Source organism: Centropristis striata, chromosome 14, assembly GCF_030273125.1.
Source record: "Centropristis striata isolate RG_2023a ecotype Rhode Island chromosome 14, C.striata_1.0, whole genome shotgun sequence".
Classification (NCBI taxonomy): domain Eukaryota; kingdom Metazoa; phylum Chordata; class Actinopteri; order Perciformes; family Serranidae; genus Centropristis; species Centropristis striata.
This window is the reverse complement of record NC_081530.1, coordinates 6,361,681-6,384,226: the sequence shown is the minus strand read 5'-3', so window position 1 is coordinate 6,384,226 and position 22,546 is coordinate 6,361,681. Positions and strand designations below refer to the sequence as shown.

General features: G+C 39.6%; 1 protein-coding gene across 2 annotated transcripts in view; it reads right to left on the bottom strand.

Annotated features, from left to right (window-relative positions):
• The window catches only part of LOC131985601 (rho guanine nucleotide exchange factor 2-like), a 44,702-nt gene that overhangs the window by 2,277 nt on the left and 19,879 nt on the right, over window positions 1–22,546 (bottom strand). Inside the window, exons 8-22 of one of the 2 annotated variants that reach the window (XM_059350796.1) lie at window positions 21,643–21,893; window positions 20,158–20,283; window positions 17,519–17,636; window positions 15,738–15,814; window positions 14,026–14,197; window positions 12,137–12,213; window positions 11,809–11,981; window positions 10,747–10,814; window positions 8,200–8,388; window positions 7,204–7,290; window positions 6,868–6,917; window positions 6,566–6,601; window positions 6,088–6,138; window positions 4,239–4,565; window positions 1,584–1,716 (exon numbers count right to left, since the gene is read on the bottom strand). In XM_059350796.1, the coding sequence (XP_059206779.1) occupies window positions 1,584–1,716; window positions 4,239–4,565; window positions 6,088–6,138; window positions 6,566–6,601; window positions 6,868–6,917; window positions 7,204–7,290; window positions 8,200–8,388; window positions 10,747–10,814; window positions 11,809–11,981; window positions 12,137–12,213; window positions 14,026–14,197; window positions 15,738–15,814; window positions 17,519–17,636; window positions 20,158–20,283; window positions 21,643–21,893 (1,935 nt within the window). The remainder of the gene's footprint in view (window positions 1–1,583; window positions 1,717–4,238; window positions 4,566–6,087; window positions 6,139–6,565; window positions 6,602–6,867; window positions 6,918–7,203; window positions 7,291–8,199; window positions 8,389–10,746; window positions 10,815–11,808; window positions 11,982–12,136; window positions 12,214–14,025; window positions 14,198–15,737; window positions 15,815–17,518; window positions 17,637–20,157; window positions 20,284–21,642; window positions 21,894–22,546) is intronic. The other variant, XM_059350797.1, reaches the window with a different exon arrangement.

Genomic DNA, 22,546 nt, shown 5'->3' with positions numbered 1-22,546 from the left:
AAGAAATCACAATTTAGCCCTCTGTGTATAAAAAACTACAACAAAAGGACAGTTCAATGTTGTCATGATTCCATAATCTGTTTTGATTTACAAACCAAAATTCTGCTATGGTGAAATGTAGGGGGAGACTAAGCAACACATTGTAGTTGTGCTCTTGAGACTGAGTTTTCTTGCATTAATAACTGATTATATGGGGTATAGTTCTTCTAGGAAACTTCAATGCTAACATGGGCAATGATGGAGAGACTTGGAGGGGGGTGATTGGGGGGAACAGCCCACCTGATCAGAACCAGAGTGGGGTTTTGTTGTTGGACTTCTGTGCAAGTCGAAAACAGGGTGTTTCATAAGTGTACGTGGTACCAGAACAGCTTTGGTCAAAGGTTGATTTTGATCAATTTTGTGATTGTATTATCAGAAATGTGGTTGTATGTATTGGTGTTAAGGAAGGCTGCCAGACAGAATTGGTAAAACCCGAACTTGTAGTGAAAGTGAACTGTGAATGTCTGGCTGAAGCCTTGTCTGTGAGGCCATCAACTCCCATTTCTGGAAGAGGTGGGCCATGTTTAAGGCCTCTATAGTGCAGGCAGCAGCTAAGAACTGTAGTCAGAAGGTTATGGTGCCTGTTGGGGCAGCAACCGGAGAACCTGCTGGTGGATACCGGAGGTGAAGGATGCTGTCAGGTTTTTTGCGCTTGGTTGGCCCAGGGGTCTCCCTGGAAGTAGCAGGCAGGTAGCGCTGGGCCAGAAGGTGTCCAGTTTAGGAACTCAGAATTGGTCTCTGCTTGTTGCAGATTATGGGGTTCTGCTGTTGTTGTCAAGCTTTGGCATGCAACACTCACTGGTATGGTTCTGGTGGCCATGGTGGACTTCCCGCTCTGGGTCGGGAGAGAGGTACTGCCCCAAACGAAGGAGTTCAAGTTGTACCGGACGTATGATGAAGAAGGAGCCGGAAGGTGTAGCTCTCAACCCTCACCTATGGTCAGGAGCTTTGGCAAGTGACTGAAAGAATTAAATTGGTGATTGAGTGGCCAAAATAAGTTTCCTCTCTAGGGTGGCTGGGCTCAGCCTTAGAAATAGGGCGAGGAGCTCAGAGTAGAGTAGAGCCGCTGCTTCTTCATGTCGAAAGGAGCAAATTCATGTGGCTCGGCATCTGCTCAGGATGCCTCCTGGATGCCTTCCATTAGAGGTGTTTCAGGCACAAATTAACTGGTAAGTGGCTCAGAGGAAGACTCATAACACGCTGAAGGGATCATATATCTGGCCTGGCCTGGGAACGCTCCAGGGTCCCACAGGAAGAGCTGGAAAACTACTGTCCCCCTGATCCAGCTGGATGGATGGATGGAAAAAAAGTAACAGTGTAATGTGTACTGAGAGTACATTTTAACTGGCCTACTTTTATCTAGTATCTGAAAAAATTAGTTATCTAATTAGAATCAATTATTAAATATGAACTAATAATAAGTAAAGTAATAGTACCTGTACCTTATTAAATAATGTAGTTCTCTTTCAAACCCTGCCTAAAAACACCATGATAACAGAATGACCCATCGAACATTCAAAGTCACAGAATGTCTCTAATCTGACCTTTGGAGCTTTCAGATGCCGTCCCATCATCATCTGATGTCATGTCTACCTCCAAATCACTGCCATCCTGGAGGCCATCTGATTGGTGGGCAGCTTCCTGGCTGGCCCACAAAGTGTCAGTGCCTGGTCCTGGCTGCAGAGATGCAGACAACAACAGCAGGAAAAAAAGGGAAGAGTTTGTTGAAACTCAGGTAACGTGGGTACTGTCGACCTGCTGCTGACTTAAATATTTATCATTCCTTGGAAAAATGCATCTTTAAAGGAGCACTCTGCCAATTTAACATTTCAAAATCAGTTGACCCTGACAGTTGATTTGTCTGACAGAATAATGACCCTGATTACATCACTACATCATCAGGGTTCTCTCAGTCCAGGACTGGGACTACAACTTTTGAAGCTTGCATACAAACTGTGGAGTTTGAATGTAATCAATGTTTTTGGGACTTGACTGATACTAAGGACTAAAACTATGCCCCACCACAAAACCAACTCTTGTTGTAGAAAATCTTTAAAGAAAAACACTTGACGACCAGATGAATTCGAATAGCAGCCTTGTGTGGGATTTATTTAGCAGACATTAAAACAGATGATACAACGCATCCAACGGTCAGAACAACTCTGAGAGACAACACCCAGTTTCTCTCTTTTTACTTTGCAGGTTGGCGTGTCATTGTTTCTGTGTAACTAAGGGTCAACGTCCTGTAATTTCCTGTTATGAAAAACACTTGATATAAGAGCACACTTGGGATTTCCCAAATCCGAGCTGTTCATATCTCAATCAAGCAGAAGTTTCCTGTAAAGAGACTGTGACTGTTGGTCAGATTTCTGTGTGTTTATCAAAACATATTTGATGCATATTTAAACTGCTATATGTCAGATATTTCAATACATCTTCAAATTAATTCTACGACACTCTCTCCATCCTAGAGAGGTATGGTAACAGGGTGTTCAAGAGATAGAAGCCCTGCAAGCAGCTGGGATGGTCTCTGTCTCTACTTCCACCTTGAAGCCATCCTCTGATCAAGTGTGACAGAAAAAGAAGCTTTAACACCACAGTGGAGGCATGCCAAACACCAACCTGTTTAAAGGCCTATCATCCCTGTCCCCCAAACACCAAGGACCACAATTGACCGCAGATCAACTGGCCTGACCTTCCAAGTCTTTTGAGTGCCTTGTCCTGTCCCACTTTAAAATCCTTACTGACTTTCTCTTGGAGCCCCTGCATTTGCCTACAGAGCTAATAGGTAAACTGCCTACAGACCTGTCCCTGCTGGACAGGTTATCCCAGGTACTTGTGGCCCAGCTCCACCTGTGGGTGGACTACAAACACGTCCCAGACTTCTGGACATTAGCTCCCATTGCCCTTGAGTCTGCGTCCAGCACTGCCATTATTGAGCCCATTATCACCTCCTCCATCACCATCTAGTATGTTGCTGCCACTGCCAAGAAAGAGGGGTGGACTGCAGCATATAATTTGACCTCTTTCCAGGACCCTGAAGAGGGTAGTAAAACTTGTGGAAAACCCCTTCCACCCTAGACACAGGGTATTTGAATCACTCACTAAAGCCAAAAGAAGAATTCCATAAACTTTCATTGTTAAGCTGACAGCACCCAATTCTATTAATACCATGTGAAACTGATCACTTAGATACATCATGCATGCCTTAAGGACATAAGGACAATAAGGAGAATGTGGGTCACCTTGATGACCCACAATTTCCTAATTTTAAACTCTGACAAAACTGAAGTTACTGAAACGGGTCCAGAGCCCCCTCTGAAAAACATGATTTTGTTACTTCTAGGTTAGATTACGGCAATTCCTTCTTGTCAGGCTTCTTGAATGCTGTGGCTCGTGTAGTGATCGGAAGTAGGTAAAGAGATCACATTCATCTCCAGAATTACATTTCAAACACTTTTCTTCACAAAGCCATTTATAGTCAGGTGCTATCATATCTTAAACCCTACCTTATACCCTATTACCCTATTAGAGCACTGAGCCCCCAGAATGCAGGGTTACTTGTGGTTCTTAGAGTCCAGGAGGAAGACACCCTTTCTACCTTTAAGAGTAGGCCTAAAACTTTCATCTTTGATAAAGCTTTTGTTAAGGGCTGGCTCAGGCTTGTTTTGGACCAGCTCCTTGTTATGCTGCTATTGGCTTAGACTGTTGGTGGACTTCCCATGGTGCTCCATTCTCCTCCTCCCTCTCTTCATCTGTACACATTCTTGTCCCATTGATACATGATAGTAACTTCTCCAGAGGCTTTGTGCTTTCTCGTCTTGCTGGTTTCATTTTAAATCATATTTTTTCTTATTGCTGGCTATTATTATTGGTACTACCACTGTTATTTTCATTCCATTATACATTGCTAATATTAATAGCTAAGTCTAGCTAATCATTACTAATCATATTTCAATCATTTTAATGCTAATACTACTGCTACTTCTGCTGTTTTAAAACAAAAATTCTATTCATTGCTATATTACTATTATCATTACCTGACTTTTCAGGACTTCCTTTTATTTTCTCTTCTAATTTGTACGTTGTTATGCAACAAAACACCAAGGCAAATTCCTTGTATGTAACAATCTAATTCACAATAAACCTTATATGTAACTCTTGTGAGTCTCCCAACTTTATGTAACTGTAATACTCACTTGAAAAGTCTGTTCCCCATGTTGCTGGGCGGCAGGTGTAGCCCCGCTGCACACCTTCATGTGTCGGACCTGCCTCTCCAGCTTTACTCGTGCCCTCTCACTGTCTTTGAACCGGCTTTCAGAGTCCCGCAGCCTCAGCAGCTCCTCCTGCAGCAGACTGTGTTGTCTCTGCAAGAGAGCCAATTCCCCAATGGTTGAGCCTGCATTTGCCTCTCGATTTCCACCATCTCGCCAGAGAGGCCTCCACACTCCTTCTGCAGCTGGTGACACGGTATCCTGTGGCTGCAGCAGCAGCTCCAAGATGGAGTCTTGTTTGATGACAGCACCCTGCACAATATGATTTTGATATTTCAAAAATTGTACAGGCTGAAAATGGATATTCAAACTGAAACAGCTGAAAAAGTGTGCCTGTTAAAGAGTTACATTGAATTCCCTTCCCATGGGACAGACTGAAATACTGTACACTTCCAAAATATACATATATGTGGGACGATGAGGTGGATGGATGAGGAGGACCTGAGGGAGGGAGCGGGAGTGTTGACTTGAAAGTGAAAAGCTGGATTTTGTAGTCTGTGCAGTATTGGACAGGAAGCCAGTGAAGTTGCTGTAGTACTGGAGTAAAGTGACAGGTGGAGGGAGTTCTGGTGATGATCTGGGCTGAAGCGTTCTGAACCAGATGGAGTTTGTGAATGAATTTTTAAGGGAGACCAATGAGCAGGAAGTTACAGTCGTGCGTTTACATGCACAGTTTAATCGAGCTATGCTTAAAAATCGATTTTGACGTCTAATCAGAATTCTGTCCTTGTCCCGGTTTACATGCAACTGAGAAAATCGAATAACTGATGGGAACGTGTCCTCCTCTGGGGACACTCATATCACTGGGTGGCGATATGCGTAGTTTCAGCGGGTTAATATGGCGCCCTTTCGGGTTGACCTCAGTTTGACACTTTGTGCCGTTGCTACTGACCGGCTTCTGCGATCGGTTACTGCGACTGGCTAATGTGACTGGTTGCTACGACCGGCTAATGCGACCGGCTAATGCGACCATCTAATGTGACTGGTTAATGCGACCGGCTAATGTGACTGGTTAATGCGACCGGCTAATGTAACTGGTTACTGCGACTAGCTAATGTGACTGGTTGCTACGACCGGCTAATGCGACCAGCTAATGTGACCGGTTACTGCAACCTGCTAATGTGACCGCGGTTACTGCGTCTAGCTAATGTGACTGGTTGCTACGACCGGCTAATGCGACCGGCTAATGTGACCGGTTACTGCAACCGGCTAATGCGACCGGCTAATGTGACCGGCTACTGCGACCAGTTACTGCGGCCCCCTTTCCAGTTGACCTCAGTTTGACACTTTGTGCCGTCTCTGCTGGCCGGTTAGTGCTGTTTTTAAGTGTCATGTAAACGTACTGAGTTGTCAAGGTGACATGTGACCAGAGAGTGAACCAGGATGGAAGAGTTGTTGGGTGTGAGGGACTGACGGAGTCGGTTAATGTTGCGAAGATGAAAGACAGCATCACTAACATCACCCGGTCGGTGATGTTAGTAATGAAATGATGGAGTGCTATCCAGGATGACACCAAAACTCTTGACCCAAGAGTGAAAACTCTAGAAAGATATCTGACAATTAAACATATTGACAGATTCTTAAAGATATCAATTTGTTAGATTAGAATTATAATAATAACATTTTTCATAGGCCATCTGGCAGAGTCCCATGGACCTCTGCGGGTCTCAAGACCCAACTTTGAGAACCACTGCTGTTTGTAACTGACATGGGGTGTTTTTTATACAGTTTTATATGACTCAAGCATGTTATAGATATACAGAATCCTTCTCACCTGGAGTGCATGGAGATAAACACTGAGATTCACCAGCCTCTGATAGAGCTGCTGTCAAACACAGGAAGCATAGTAATTACTGACATGTGTCCCACACAAACACCCACACACTGAAAACTATTGAAGAAATATCATATCTTGAATCAAGAGCGTAGATTTTCAGTTTTGAGAGCATTATTTTATTCCTTTTCAGCGAAACAGCTCCTTCTTGTTCTGAGATATATTCTCCCAGGACATATTTTAATGCAAAAAAAATGTTTGCATCCAAGAAGAAGAAATGTGAGCACAACATGATTTTTGAGTTCAAGCACACATTTTGAAAGAAAGCAGCCGAAATCTGAGCGCGAGCACAAAATGTGAGCATGAGGAGAGTAAATCTGAGCACGAGAAGGATCTGTTTCACTGAAAAGGAATAAAATCATGCTCTCCAAATGAAAATCTACACTCTTGAATAAAGAAACCATGACCCTTTACTTACCACAGGTGGTGACTTGTCTTGACTCCTCATGCAGTCCTTAATAAGAATACAGATACACATACAGAGAAGAGTATTACCACAAAGACGTTACATTTGAAACTATGAATGGTTGTCTGAGCATATTCACCCCCATTAAAAGCAGCACCATGATGCACTTCCACAATTGTTTCTATTTGATTTTAAGTACATGCAGTAATAACTCCTGGCTAGTGATATAAAGGGTCTGTTGCTCCACAAAACCAGTCAGATGTAACGAAGCAGGTAAGAGGCTGCTGCTAATTTTGAAACATGACAAACCTCACCTTTGCTGCAAAGAAATCATGAGCTCCATTGACCAACAGATCCTGGTCACCTGAGCAGAGACAAGCACAGAAGCCAGATAAGATTTTACTTATATATATACACACGTCCACCTGCATTCAGCTGTGTGCTGCTCACACCTCATACAAATTTCCTGTGCTGAGTGTATCCAGTAGAAGTGTTTTGTATGCATGACTCATTAAATGTGTGTGTTTTATGCATGGTGTATGTATGTTCCTCTAAATGTTGTTGGTTGTTATATATGTTGCTGGACAGCAGTGATGGATGATGATGATGATGATGATGATGATGAATGATTGGAGTCTGCAGGAACTCACAGATGTCCACCATGTCCAAGTGGTTGTGATGGAACGGAAGAGAGATGTCCACGCTGGAACCCAGAAGGACCTCACTCAACCTGTCAACTGTGGAAAATTACACACACACACACACACACACACACACGTATTATTCACAATTTCAAAGTTTCAAATTTACATCTTATTCAAGTAATTACCACGGTTATTATAGTTAAAGAAAACTAACGAAATAACGAAAACTAGAATTGAAAAAACATTTTCGTTAACTGAAATAAAAATAAAAAATAAAAAAGAGTTTTTAAAAAAAACATAACTAACTGAAACTGTATTGTGTGGTTACAAAACTAACTAAAATTATAGTGAAAATGTCCTTAGTTTTGGTTTTTCATTCATAATTCAGTGTATTTATTTGAACATGCAACACATGGTAAATATGTTTACTGAGACTGGAACCAAAATTCAAAACACCAAGAACTGTAAGAGTTAATAACCTTATTGGGGCTGAGATGGATAAACCAAAGGAAAGAAAAGAAACATTTATTATGATTTCTTTGAATCACGCACCCAACACACAGCCCATTACAAAAAAAACTAAAACTAACACTAAAACTAATAAAAACTAAACTAAAACTAAGCATTTTGAAAAACTAAAAACTAAATACTGAACTAAAACTAGAAAACTCATTCTAAAACTAACTGAATTTGAAAACAAAAATTCACAACAAAATTAAAACTAAAACTAATGAAAAATCCAAAACTATTATAAGCTTGGTAATTACCACAGTATAATCGTTACACCTAATCTTTCTGTGATGATGAAAAATGTTGGTCAAATGGGTCATCATAGGTGATATTTTGTCCACTGTTAATAAATACAACTAAGTCTTCAGCCCTGATAGCTGATTTGTGAGGTAGAGACTGTGCATTGGCATATCAGTGCTTTGAGCTAAATCCATTAGCTATAACATTGTGCTATAACATTAGCATGCTCACGATGACAACTTGGTGCGTTACCTTCAGCGGTGGCATCCAGTAGGAGTTTCTCTGCACGGGGAGCTTGTGGTGTGTCTGCCCTGAACAAGTAACGAGTGATGGGAGGTTGGAGGCCCTCCTGACCACTTGTCACTTCTGCCAGCTCACAGAACAGAGTCACCCTCTCCTGCAGGAGCTCCAGCATTTCCCGGTCCTTCTGCTGGAGGTCGGCTGTGGGTGGTGGGTGAGGAATAATCAATTGTGATCCAAATAACAACAAATCCTGCCAATGAAACCCAAACATCTAATCTAATACTCAACACCTATATACTGCACCTAGCCATAAATACATACTCCTAACATATGCATAAGCAATTAGGTGACAAACATGAAAAAAGTGGTTTATTGTTTTCTATACAGAGACAGGGTGGCTTTTGTTGGTTTACCCCAGGGGTGGGCAATTAATTTTCCCAAGGGGCCACGTGACGAATACCACAAAGGTTACGGGGGCTTGACCAAAACTCTGAACTAAATTCTGCTCAGTATTAATTTAATCGCTTTATGAAATACAGTAAATGATCTGGTTTTGAGCTGCTACTGATAGGAATACATGTTATGATAAGACTGTTAATGTGGAGTAAATCAAATATAGCAGTAAAAAGTAGTAAATACTCCAATCACTGTTTCACGTTTCCATTTATTTTAAACACAACTGTAAATGTCCTTTAGTAAGGTTCCTATTGGTGTTTTTGTGTTATATAGCTTGTTTTTCATGTTTGTACATTTTCTAGGTGTTTTACAATGTTGTGATGCTTTAATTTTGAAAAGGTGCTGTCCAGTGTGAAACGGGTCCTTTAATTTTGAAAGTTAGTGACAGGAAATAATAGGTGGAACAGTTAAATTAAAAACGAACGGTAAATAATAACGAGTGCGTAGTAATTCATATAAAGTTTATATAAAGTATGAAAAGGCTTCTATAGTGGCTGACAGGACACAAGGTTTGTTAAAGTTTTTTTTCTTCTTTCATATATATTAGTGGCTATATTTGTTGTCTTACTATAGTAAAAGTGCTTGTTTGCTCAAGTGCTAATGCTAATGTTTGCTATTGTTTTCCCACCTCGTAGCTCTTACGGTGGATTCACAAGGTGACCAAGGAATTTATTAACTTGTTAATTTATTAACTTTATGCAAAAAACAATAGGTGTTTTTGACAAGGTACCTCGGTAACTCGGGTAACTTATACATAAATCGCCTTCAAAATAAAAGCACTGCAGTTGTATTGATTTCTAATTTCTGGGTAACATCACGCGGGCCGGACAAGGACAGCCAACGGGCCGGATGTGGCCCGCGGGCCGCCCAATGCCCAGGTCTGGTTTCCCCCATCATAGGTTAATTAAATTATTGAACTACCTGGCATTATACCCTGAAAAGCATCCTGAAAGGTGTTGTTTCAATCGATACTTGTAGAACTCAACGTCTAATATACAGTCAGGAGTATTGAAGTATTGAGACCAGGGTATTGAGTGGCTAAGGCCCCAATCAGAGTGCTTTTTGTAGGTTGCAAAAGGTGCACCATTTTGAACAGTTGGATGTTTGGGCCAGCATCCAGCCATTACATTTTTAAATAACACAAAGAGAAAGCACACTTGTGTGGGGTCTGTGTATGTTTTTCCTGGTGTGTATGATTTTACATAAGAACTGCACACTCACTGAGATGGTTTCAGCAATAAAATGCATATTTCCTTCTGTTTTAAAAACATGAACATAAACACTACTGCAATAAACATTTGTATACATTTAAGCCTCATCAATTGGTTAAAAAATATGAATATTCTTTAACGCTTAATAGGGCACTCATTGAAATACTTGCAAATTCCAAATTTCAACCGTAGAGAATATTGGAGGATATTACATACAGCCAGAATGTGTAAAAAAAAACAACATATGGACCCGGGGGAGGGGGGTCATATTTTGAGAAAAAAGTTTACAAGATTAAAACGGCAAATCTACGAGAAAAAAAGTCGCAGATTTATGAGATTTAAAGTGGTGAATCTGCGAGAACACTTTTTTCTCGTAAATCTGCGACTTTTTTCGCACAGATTTGCCACTTTAAATCTGTTAAATCTGCGACTTTTTTTTCTTGTAGATTTGCCACTTTTATCTAGTAAATTTGCAAAGTCATTGAAGAATTACTCTGTTTGTACGACTGTTTCTTGCAGATTTTTACATTGGAGGTCAAGGTCAATAAAGTTAATATTCTTATATTATTATCATACTGATTGGTCAGATGTCATGGTGTCACTGTCTGTGAGGTAGCCTGATATTTGCTGGTTAGCTGGAAGAAATCCATGTGGTTCTATGACCAAACAGAGAGACATGGGGACCCAGTTTGATATCCACTGAAGTTACCAAATATAGTTCTTCGCCCGATAAAGGGTTAAAGATGAAACTGAGGATCTGATAGATTAGAAAGACTAAATCACAATGACTCAAATAGACATGGTAAAAATGAGACTGTGCTCACTGAAGAGACATACAGTGAAGTGCCGTATATAAATGCTCAATCATCAGTGTTGTCTGTCTCCTGACCTTTGAGTCTCCTAAGATGGGCCTTGTATTCAGTCTCTATGAGGGGAAACTCCTCTCTTGATGGACACCTGAACACACAAAAGCACAAATACTGTTTTCAGTGATGGATGGACATTTTTAAAGTGAAATTTCCTTTTTGTTAATGGTGTAAAGATTTACTTATACATATCATTCACTAATACAAGAGGCGTAGGAAGAGGTTTGTGGTCAGGTAGGAGGAAAAAAATAATGACAGGAGGACTTTTTTCTTCATTATTCAGTTCAAGAAAAAAGTGGAAATGACGAGAATAAAGTAAACTTTTTGTGTTCGGTAAAGTTGGAGAGATATTCACAGATTGGTTGTTCTAGTGTCAATAAGTCATCAGAGGAACATTGTTTCAGAGAAACGGCTCGTCTACCCGAACAGTTAGATAGACTGCAAGCTACAACCTGATTTTCATCAATGTCATAAAATGAGCAATAACCACAATATTTAAGGGTGTAGTACTAAAATCCCCCTACACAAAAAATAACTATTATTGGTAGTAGGTTACTAGGACTATTGTTTTAGGAAAATCTGCTTTTATGTGATTTATGTCCATTTTTTAGACATATATTAGATGTATTGAGGAAAATCAGGTTGTAGCTTGCAGTCTACTTTACTGAACTGGCTTTTTTTTCAATATCGTATTTCAATTTTATTCTCAACATTGTATTTGGGCTTTATTCTCGTAATTTCGACTTTATTCTCGAAGTGCATAATGATTTTTTTTCTCCTGCCTGGCCCTAATCCTCTTTTAAAAGGGAGGAATACATCAACAACAATATATACGACCACAGATCATGTCATGCTGAAGACTGAAAAATTTAATAAAACTGGTCTGGTTGAGCAACATGAAAACATTGCATATATATAATAAAGAAGTATCTCACAAGTAAGAAGCAAATTTAACATGAATAAATTATTTTCATGATTTGAATATGTGCAACTAATGTAATTTTACTGCCATGTGATTTAACAGTTGTTTTTTTTCAGTGCAGAGAGAAAATTTGCATTTCTATTGTGTTGGTGCTTTTGCCCACTTGCTGACGGTGCGCTGGATGTGGCGTATCCAGATGTTCTTGTCCTCCTTGGTGGCAGCATGGAACTCATACATCTCAGGAGGAACGGAGTCGCTGATGAGGAACATGCCTCGTTCCTGATTGGCTATATCCCTCACTATCAGGTTCTGAAGGGACAGTACTGGAGATTTGTCCTGGGTCACACAGGAGAGGATTGTTTTAACCAAGTGACTGAGAGAATGGCATTATGAACATATATGTACAGCACGGTATGTCCTTCATGTCATCTGCACAGAATTGTTAAGTCAGTTTTGGGTTGTTGTATGTGTGTGTGAGTACATTTTCTCACCAGACATGGATAGATGTATCTCTGGTCTTTCTCCTGTAGAATCACCAGAATGTCTGTCATCAATAAGACCAGTGTATCTGCACACACACACACACACACACACACACACACACACAAAGACACAGGATATAAGCACAGTTCAAAAAAACACATTCAAGTTGTTCTTTTCTATCAAGCACAAATGTGAACACATGTAAATCAGAAGCCATATCTGTCTCCAAACTTATATTTTGCAGCTAAAAAGGGGTTAATTTTACAGGAATTTGTACTGTCAGAACATTTAATCTTATACCATGTTATTACGTCACTCATTGGCTCCATAAATACACATAAATCACATCTTGATACATTTTGTAATCTCCCCTCCAATACTAAGTCACACAAGCATTCATTCATTATGCTTAACCACCTTAGACAGGTCTCCAGACTATCACAGACAGACATTCTCTCTCATTTGTGAGGCTATCACACAAGCATAATAATAGAAAAAGAATAAAAATGTTTTAAAAAAACCCAAATATTTATTTTTTATCAATTTTGTCAAAAATGTTATTGCGCAGAATGACCATAATTAATTAAGAAGTGACATAAATGGCAGAAAAGGAGCACTTTCTTTGCCGTGTGCATGTTTCCTTGAATATAAGAGTATTCCTGCATATGATTGTATTCTCAGACTCAGTGTGCAGCGTGCACTGTATATGTGGGGTTTAGGTAGAAAGTATTTGATTCCATATTTCAGGATCCATGTATCTGTTTAAACTTTAATGGCGCCCTCTGTTGGAGGTAACTTATAAATGCCAATGGGATGTAATGGGATGTAACTGCCTGCCTACCATAAAAAGCTACCTTTACCTACAAATGCTACTGGTTCAGTGGTGTTGACATTTTATATCTGATGCCTGCAGTGTAGCCTACTATAGGAGCATCAATTGACAAATTAGCTTCAAATTAGGTGTGACAACTGATCCTCTCAGTGTGTTTAGGCCTTAAGTCACACACACAGAATTAGGATTCTATGGTCACGGATACATGTTTTTGAACACAGATCAGTCTGAAAAATTCAGGATCCATCTCTAAGCAGGAGGTTGGGACCTAAACACTTTAATCCAAATTAGGTATACACAAACTTGGCTCTGGTAAACATTGTCCCTCTGTCCCTTTACACTTGCTGGATGATTATGTCCGGTCTATTAGTTTATTTCCTAGCTTTGAAAATGTTTTTTCAGAAGTGATATGATGCATTCTACAGACACCTTTGCAGGAACAGCAACAGGGAGCCACTTGGCTGTTACATGTGTAGCTGCCGAAAATAGTTTCAACTGACCACAGCACCATCTGCGCAGTGGCGGTTCTAGACCAATTTTACTGTGGGGGCCAAGGAGGAGCCAGTGTTTAATCAGAGGGGCACATTAGCACATGAAAAAATGGCAAAGATGATATTTAAGCATTCAAAATCTTTGAATGTCTTGAAAAAGACACAAAATGACCAAAAAAGACACAAAATGAGAAGACAGAATAACAAAAAAAAAACCCAAAGAAGACATAAAAATTAAAAAAAAAGGTTAGAATTGTTCCATTGTTGATTGTTATAAATTGATCATTTTATTATTAATTTGACACAGGGGCCACAGCAGGGGCCAAAGGCTTCTTCACAGGGGCAGTGGCCTCCGTAGGCCCCTGTGTAGAACCGCCACTGCATCTGCGGTTAGGCTCGGTGATTTGCCTGCCCCCAAAGGCCCCATAGACACAACACTGAAAAAAGTCATCATAAAGCTGACCAATAGCAAGACAATACTGTGGAAGTAAGGCTTGCGGGTAGGTCAGACCGCCCCAGGCTTCGTTGTAAATCATTAAGCTCCAGCTATCCATTATATTTTTGGGAGCCGTACCTTTGGGCCGGGACCCAGGGGTTTTCCAGAAAAGCGTCCCTTCATGGACAAGTCTCCGGCGGAACAACTCTCCATGCTTGAAAAGTCCACCATCCCTCACTCTGGTCTCAGCCCGCGGGTCCAACTTGGCCTGGATCTCTTGCAGACGTTGTGTTTTCTGCAGGTCCTCCATCTGCACACCAGTATAAAAAAGTCCTCTTCAGTTGAGTACAAAAACAAAGGTGTAATCATCTGTTCTCAACCACATTTTGTAATAATTACATGGTCCCCCCCATACTGGCCACCATGTGGAAATGCATGTTATTTACAGTTTCTGTGCTCTTTCTCTCCCAAGTGCCTTTGGTTTGGCCTGAAAAGGGGGCGGGCACCCTGGCTCAGTCTCCTCAGGTCTGGTAGTCTTTATTTCTGGTGTGTTATTCAGGTGTGTTTATGTGGTTTAGGTTGGAGGGGAGAGCCCAGATCTGACGGCTCTTCAGGGGCTGGTTCTCCCTTCTTTTGTTCTTTATAGTCTGGCCATCAGTTTTGGTTTAAACTTGACTTGTTTTTTATTAATTTGATTGCAATTTATGTTGATTAAAAATGAATTTCATACTGTTTTTTAATCCCTGACTCTTTCATTATGTTGGTACCCTTTTTCTTAATGTATTATTTTTATTATTACAGGGGTTGCACTTTTCTTTTATCAAATGTTATATAATGAATAACCTGCCCTGGCATATCCGATCTGCAGGATCTTTTGAGGTTTTTAAATCCTCCTTAAAAACACACTTTTTCTTCCTGGCTTTTAATCAAGTTTAAGTGGACATCTTGCAAAAACAAAACTTTGGTCAACCCCGGTTGTTTTAAATGTGCTCTATAAATAAAGTTTGACTTGACTTGACTTGACTTATAATTCAGTGCATAATAACCAACCAAAATAGAGGTCTTTATCTGTATACATTATATTCTTCACAATTAAGCGAATTAATTAAACTTCCCGAATATTAAATTAGAACAATATGACAAGTGGTGCCTCCCTTGACTTGCTTGGTTGTGTGTCTGGTTGTGCCAGCCCTGTGATCGCCTGCTGACCTGTGTGAATATGCATAAGTTTTTATCTCAGATTGTAGTGACATCTCCCCCTTCAGTAGAGGAATGTGAAAACACCTCTCTAGTGACACACTATGCACAGATACAAGTCAGTATAGTGAAGGGGAACTTTGCAATCTGTGCATACACACAATTCATCCATGAGGTCCATTGCTCTTATCATTTTAGACCTCTTTAACAATGGCTTTCATCAGCCCAACAAGAAATCTAAAGATCTTCATGATGCCATTTTTTGTTGTTGTTGTCAATGAACAGTATTAGCAAAAACAGTATTAATTGCTTTATTACTGATGGTGGTAACAAAAATAATTGTATTACCATTATTGTATATTTTTTCCTCATGCTTTCCCTGAGCTCCCTCTCTTTCTCTCTCTGCACTTTCCAGTTTGAAACATTCACACATACACATGCATACACCAACATCAAATAAACACAACCCCCAACAATTTACATTCCCTTGTGGTTTTGTAATTGCCTTATATTCACTGTTTTGTTTTTTTGTGTTGACCTTAATTAAAACCTATTGATAAAAAATATATAAAAATCACCAGTGTCACAGACCGACTGTCTTCATGAGGAGCTAGACAAATGGCCAACATACGACTTAGAAAGAACTTTGGTACCTGTTGGTCTATTGAACTTAGAAGTTCTCTGACCATGGAGAGAGCCTGGGCCAGAGAGGAGGCTTCGTCTTCATTATCTGAAAGAGAAATAAACCAACAGTGTTATTGTGGAAGTACAAGGGCCTGACAACAGACAACAGACAGCGTAGAGAGAATATTATTTAGCCACCACCAAAATCAACTGATTTTGGTTAATAAAAGTTTCTCAAATACGTGTGTTCGACCTGAGCGCAGCTTTTGACACAATCAACCATTACAGCCTTCTCTCCCGTCTCAACACTCTCTACAACATCACGGACACTGCGCTCTGATCATACCTCTCCGACAGACAGCAATTCATCAACAAGGTGTCCCCCAAGGTTCAGTTCTCGGCCCGCTCCTCTTCATCCTTTACATCCCTCCCATTGGTCACATCATCCGCCGCCATGGCCTCACTAACTGTATCACTGAAATAAAATCCTGACTCCAAACCAACTTTCTTAAACTCAATAATTCTGACAAATCAGAAATCATCAGTCCCAAAACTCTCACTAAACCCACCAATAACTTCTCTCTCTCCATTGACGGATCCACAGTGCTCCCTTCTCCCCACATCCGTAACTATGGTGTCATCTTCAATCAAACCCTCTCCTTCAACCAGCACATCAGAAATCACTAAAACAGCCTTCTTCCACCTTCCATCCCTCACCCTTTCTAGCTGCTGAGACCCTCACCCACGTCTTCATCACATCCAGACTCAACCACTGCAAAAGCCTACTCTGTGGTTCACCATCCAAAACACTCAAGAAACTTCAATACATCCAAAACTCTGCTCCTCTTGTCCTCACCCACTCTCATACCCATGACCACATCACTCCTGTCCCTCATAACCTCCACTGGCTCCCAATCCTCCAGCGAATCCACTTCAAAGTCCTTATCATTACTTACAAAGCCCTCCATAACCAGTTCCCCCCTACCTGTCTGAGCTCCTCAACACTCCATCCCGCCAACCTCCCCCCACCCACCAGAACTAAACACCGCACCTTTGGTGACATGGCATTCTCCGTCGCTGCTCCCACCCTCTGGAACTCACTCCGAAAAACCATCCGCGACTCCCCCTCACTGTCCATCTTCAAAAAAACCCTCAAAACTCACCTATTCAAATCCGCCTACAACCGTTGACTTTCTTTTTGTCCTTCGTTTATTTATTTATTCCCTGTTAAGCGTCTTTGAGTGTTTAGAAAAGCGCTATAAATGCAATGTACACTGAAAAAAGAAAATAGTTGAACCAACTTAATTGAATTGTTTCATTTGGTAACACCTAAATGAATTAAGTTCTTTCAAATTCATTTAATAAGTTAGATTCACACAATTGATTTTAAATTAATTTGAAAGAACTTAATTCATTTAGGTGTTACCAAATGAAACAGTTCAATTAAGTTGGTTCTTTTTTCAGTGTATTATTATCATTATATGAACAGTCACCAGACAATACTACAAAGATATGTTCATTAAAATTGGTGCAGCAGCACTATGTGAACACACTTTGGAGATGTAAGTAGAATATTATTGTCTAGTGATTAATCTTTTTTTTTATTATTATCACAAGAGGATAAAAGTTCACAGTGGTGCAGGAAGTGTTGGTGCAAAGTGTCAACATACATCACACATAAAGCTGTTGAGTGCAAGTTTGTGGATATATGAAATGTCATGGTAATGACACGTATTATGTGCACAGACTTATTATTGTCTGATTTGACACTGACATTGATAATAGAGGCATTGTGACTGTGATGATTTACCAGTGGTGTTATCCAGTATGCGCTGAACAAGGACAGGATACTTGGAGATGCGCTGAGTCACCAACAAGATGCACTCCTGGACACCATGGCAACGGAGCAAAGGTCCACGACTCATCCGCTGCCCAGAGAGAGAGAGATACACTGTAACAGATTGCTGTAAGAAAATAGCCAAATTGTGACAGCAACATACTGTTTTCCATTAAAAAGGTATTATACTGTAGAAAACAATGCATTCTGGGCAATATTTGTAGGTAGCTTGCCGTTTCCCATGAAATATATGATATAAATATATATGTGATATTTTCTAAGTCTCTTTTGGTCCACATTTTTTAATGCCTGTATTTTACTTAACTAACTCAATCAGTATATGGTATATTAAAACGACTGAGGTTACAGTGAAGACAGCGCTTAATTCGTAGTAATTGGCTTTCAGACAGTAATATGCTCTATTTACAAAAAATGACTGCATTGTATACTGCAACAATATTTCAATTAGCTTCAGCACTATACTGTGTTTTAGTCTACTGTAAAAATCAATGAAATGCAGGATTTTACTGTAATTCAGTATGTGGTTTTATCACAGTAACATACTGTAAAGTAAATAACAGTAGAGGAACTGTAAAATTAACAGTAGAATGCTGGCAACCGTGCTGCCAGTATTTTACTGTTAATTTACAAGACAATTGTTTATAGTGTAGTGATGAGAAAAAGCATTTATCCTTATGCTTGCTAGAATGCTTTCAGGCCAGCCATTAAATCTACCTGGGACATACACCCTATTGCTAGTGTCCATTTAAACCTCTGATTGTTCCCTGTATTTCCTAAGTGCTTTTATTTTGTGTTTCCCCTGTTTTATTTTGTTACTCATGTTTTATCTCGTGTCTGGTTTCTTCACTCCCTGCTCCCTTCGTGTGTCTTGCTCCCTTTATTACCCACACCTGCCCTAATGTGCCACACCTGTGTCTCACTAGCAATGTTTTCATTTAATGCTGGGCTTACACCAAAAGATTTCCACAGTCCCAGGCTAAAAGCTGAATGTCTTTAGTAAATCTGGGAGTTTTACTGGAGTCACGGCGCTACCGTCATCTCCATGGTTAAGTTTAAGGTAGTAATCTGCTCTGTTTCATATCAGTCTTTTCCTAGTCTTGGGTTTGGATCATATCAGACGTGTTTCATATTATCTCAAGTCTCAGTGACGTAACACAATCACCAACCAATAGATGAGCGGGGGAAAGGTCCCCGGTTCCAGACTGGCCAGTAAAACCACTTCCACAGGAAAAAGGAACATCACAATAACGCTAGTAACCTCAGTCATAAATAAAAATATACTGATGTCATATATTTATGCCCACAAGCGGGATTTTTGGGGGCGCTGTTTCTTAGTAAAAGTTCAAATGTATCAATAAATGTATACATAAATAAGTAATAAATAATCAATGATTAATGTATGATTAACTAAATGGAAGTTGATAGAGCTGATAAATATAACTATTCAATCAAACAAATTATAATAAAATAGGACATAAATGTATATCATGAATTCATTTATAAATGTTCCTTTCCTTTATTCTTCCTTATATCTATTTTTACTGGAAAATATTCAACTTTTCATGTCAGAAAAACAGAAACCCTTTTTCGGCTTTGGGAGCGGGCATTTTGTGGCGTCTCCTCCTCTTCCTTTTTTTTATTTTTATTTTTTTCAACACAAACCACTGCACACACGAAAGCAGCTGGAGCCAAAAGCTGCTTCTCCTCCATTTTTTAAGTTTTTACTGCATGGTAGGAAAAAAATGCTAAAAGAATCTAGTTGTAGTCTTGTAAATAGTTACCCTGCAAGATTCACAGTCTGTCTAAAATCTCAGTCTGAGACTAAAAACTCTAAACACTTGTCTTTAGATGTGAGCAGGTGTGAGCTGATAGTTTTCCGGGAGTCTTTTCCAAATTTTCAAAGTCTTCCGATGTATAGGTAACATAAGTCAAATTGAATTTTGAAGGGAAATTTTGTCACATTAAAGGAAGTGTCGATTAGGGCTGTTTCCATCTGGACTGGTTTAGAGGGATAAACAAAGCTGCATAAACGTACTGACAACAGAAGATGGTAGTGTAATGTATTGCTGTTGGCTACATTCAGTAAACAGTAGAAGAGAGAAAACATTTTTTTTAAAATAGGTGCCAATCGAAAAACTTTGGTCACCCACAAGAGAAAATGGAGAGAAGTCTGCAGGAATTAGATTCAATTGGGCAACTTGTTATTGTTTCATTTCTGCTCATCTTGACCATCAGAGCAGAAACAGCTGACCAGTCATGTGAGTTAAATGTTCGCTACGTCAGAACTTATTTCGCAAAAAGCATTTCCATCTCCAGTTAAGTGCATTAACTATTTTTCTAGACAAAAGACAAAAAAAACACTTTCATGTGCAATTTTGAAAGTTTTATCGAATTTTGTTTTTTCCATCAACCTTTTCTCATGTGAATCTTCAAAATGCAAATAGAAATGATTTGATGGTTATGCGACTGTCTCCCCTATGAGATGTGACCATGACTTAACCGAGGTATTACTGTTAGATCCAGCACTGATCGAAAAAATGATTTGGCATGGAGATGTGTGTATCTTTTCTATTGTTTAGTGGCTGTCTCACCCGTATGAAGACCTGGAACTTCTTGTCTCTGGCCAGCAGCTCCTTGTACAATTTGACAGCCTTCGAGTGGCGGCTACAGAACTCAGCATATGTCTTCCGCATGTCATCTGCACACTGGCCTGAGAACTGGCAGGAGAACATATGCACAAGTCATTTTGTCTGTGTGTGAATGTGAGAACTCGTGATTAAATGACCAGCAAAGTTAGTGTTCTATTCTGATGCACATATTTACTGGGAAAATAATCACAATAGTTAATAGCAATGTTACAAAAATCCTCATAAAAAATCAAAAAGGCTAATAGATATTTTGAAAAAATATCTTTGTGGTGATTTTAGCAATTTATTGCAAATAACAATATGCAATATGTCAAATAAAACTGTGTCTAGGCCTGTCACGATAACACATTTTTTAGGACGATATATTTTCCCAGAAACTATCACGATAAACGATAGCATCGTTGTATCGTTGTTGTTTTAGTTTTGTAGCGATATTAGAGCATAAGTACATCCTTTTCCACAGCAATGAATTTTTAAATCTCGAATATTAAACATTGGAATTGAAGTGTTGAAAAGAAATATTAAAATATCCTAGATAAATAAAACATAAATAAATAAACTGCAACCAAAACAAATAAAACGACAATATATTGATTCCAGAAAACTATTGTTTCCATTTTTATCTATCAACTAACGTTAAGTCGATATAGTAATTATCGTGACAGGCCTAACTGTGTCTATGCATTTAAAACCAGTAATAAAATATAATTTACAGATAAAACATTGGAGGGACTTTTTACTGTTTTCCTTCCAAACAAACTGATGTTGGACTGGTTCCTCTCAGTCTAGACTGAGTTAAATACCTCTCCTAAACCTTTAACCTACACAAAACTACTTCACGTTATTACCAAATAAAGTTGCATTTTATTTTTTTTATTCAGTCTGAATAGGGCAGGGGTGAGCAACCTTTACTGACTAAAGAGCCACTGTTGATCAAAAAAAAAGAGAAAATCGCGGAATGGAGCCACAAACCTTATATTGAGCCTAAAATGAAAATTAAACAGCCTAATAAGTCTAAATTAGCCTACCAACATTATTAATAGTCATATTGAGCATTTATTAATATGATTTTGAAAAGTAGTCTATCTTGGGGAACTCAAAACTAAACTCAAAGTTGGCAAAACTTAAAGGTTAAGGCGCTGGGCCGGAGAGTTTCGTAAGCTATGATGCATATTTTAGTTGACATAAATGTCAAAACTTTTTTTAACATGCTGAAAAAAGGCTATACAATTTTACAATTGAACAATACAAATAGCTTTTGTTCTACACCATTGATAAATTAACATTTTAATGTAAAAATATGTATATCATTTTTTTTGTCTCAGCCACGGGGAGCCCTGCAGGCAGCCTAAAGAGCCACATGAGGCTCTGGAGCCACAGGTTGGCCACCCCTGGAATAGGGGATCTGTTGCTGTGCCTGACAGTCACCTGATCTAATAGTATGTCTCCCAGGCGGTGTATGGTAAAGTTGCGGCTGGATCCAGATAGCAGGCTGCTGTTGCGCCGCAGGAGAAGCTGTGCCAGGAAATGGGAATGTATCCTAATCAGCTGGTCCAGGCAGGGGAAGATGGCATGCACGGTGCACAGGTCCAGCTGGAGCTCCTCCAGCATGCCCTGTCGGAACACCCTCTCCATGATGTACAGCGTTCGCATGTGGTGCAGCTCCGTCTGAATCAGCTCTGAGAAGGACACATACACACACCCATACAAGCACCCATCAAAGTCAGGTAACACAGTGTAGCAGTCATACAGCCAACATGGTCTCACAGAAATCCGTGAAATAGCCACGGATTTCGCTTAACTCAAAATCCGTGGAATATCTCCTTGGCTATTCCAACATACAAAGTGATTATGTACATTCAGTGAGTGAATATTTAGAAAATAAAACATATATTTCTCGCTAGAAATGTGATCAAAATCCATTTTCATGCAGAAACTAAGTCAAAATATTGATTTTTCACTAAAAATGAGAGAACTGTCCGCCATGTTTTTTGTTCTGACCGCTGGGACCTTGAAAGTCACGTGACTTGGAACAAACCAATAGCCACGGGATATGACTGTCATTAACTTGCATTGTAGCGAAATCCGTGTCAGTTTCACAGAAATTTGAGCGATTCCGTGGCTATTCCACGGATTTTGAGTTAAGCGAAATCCGTGGCTATTTCACGGATTTCTGTGAGACCAGGTTGCATACAGCACACGCAGTGAGAGGACATTTAAATACATCAATGTAGTATTTCCATAGAATCCATAGAATGCTTATACTACTAATTAGGGGTGGGCGATATCACCCTAAAAGATTATCAGATATCAGATATTTCAGGGTATTTTG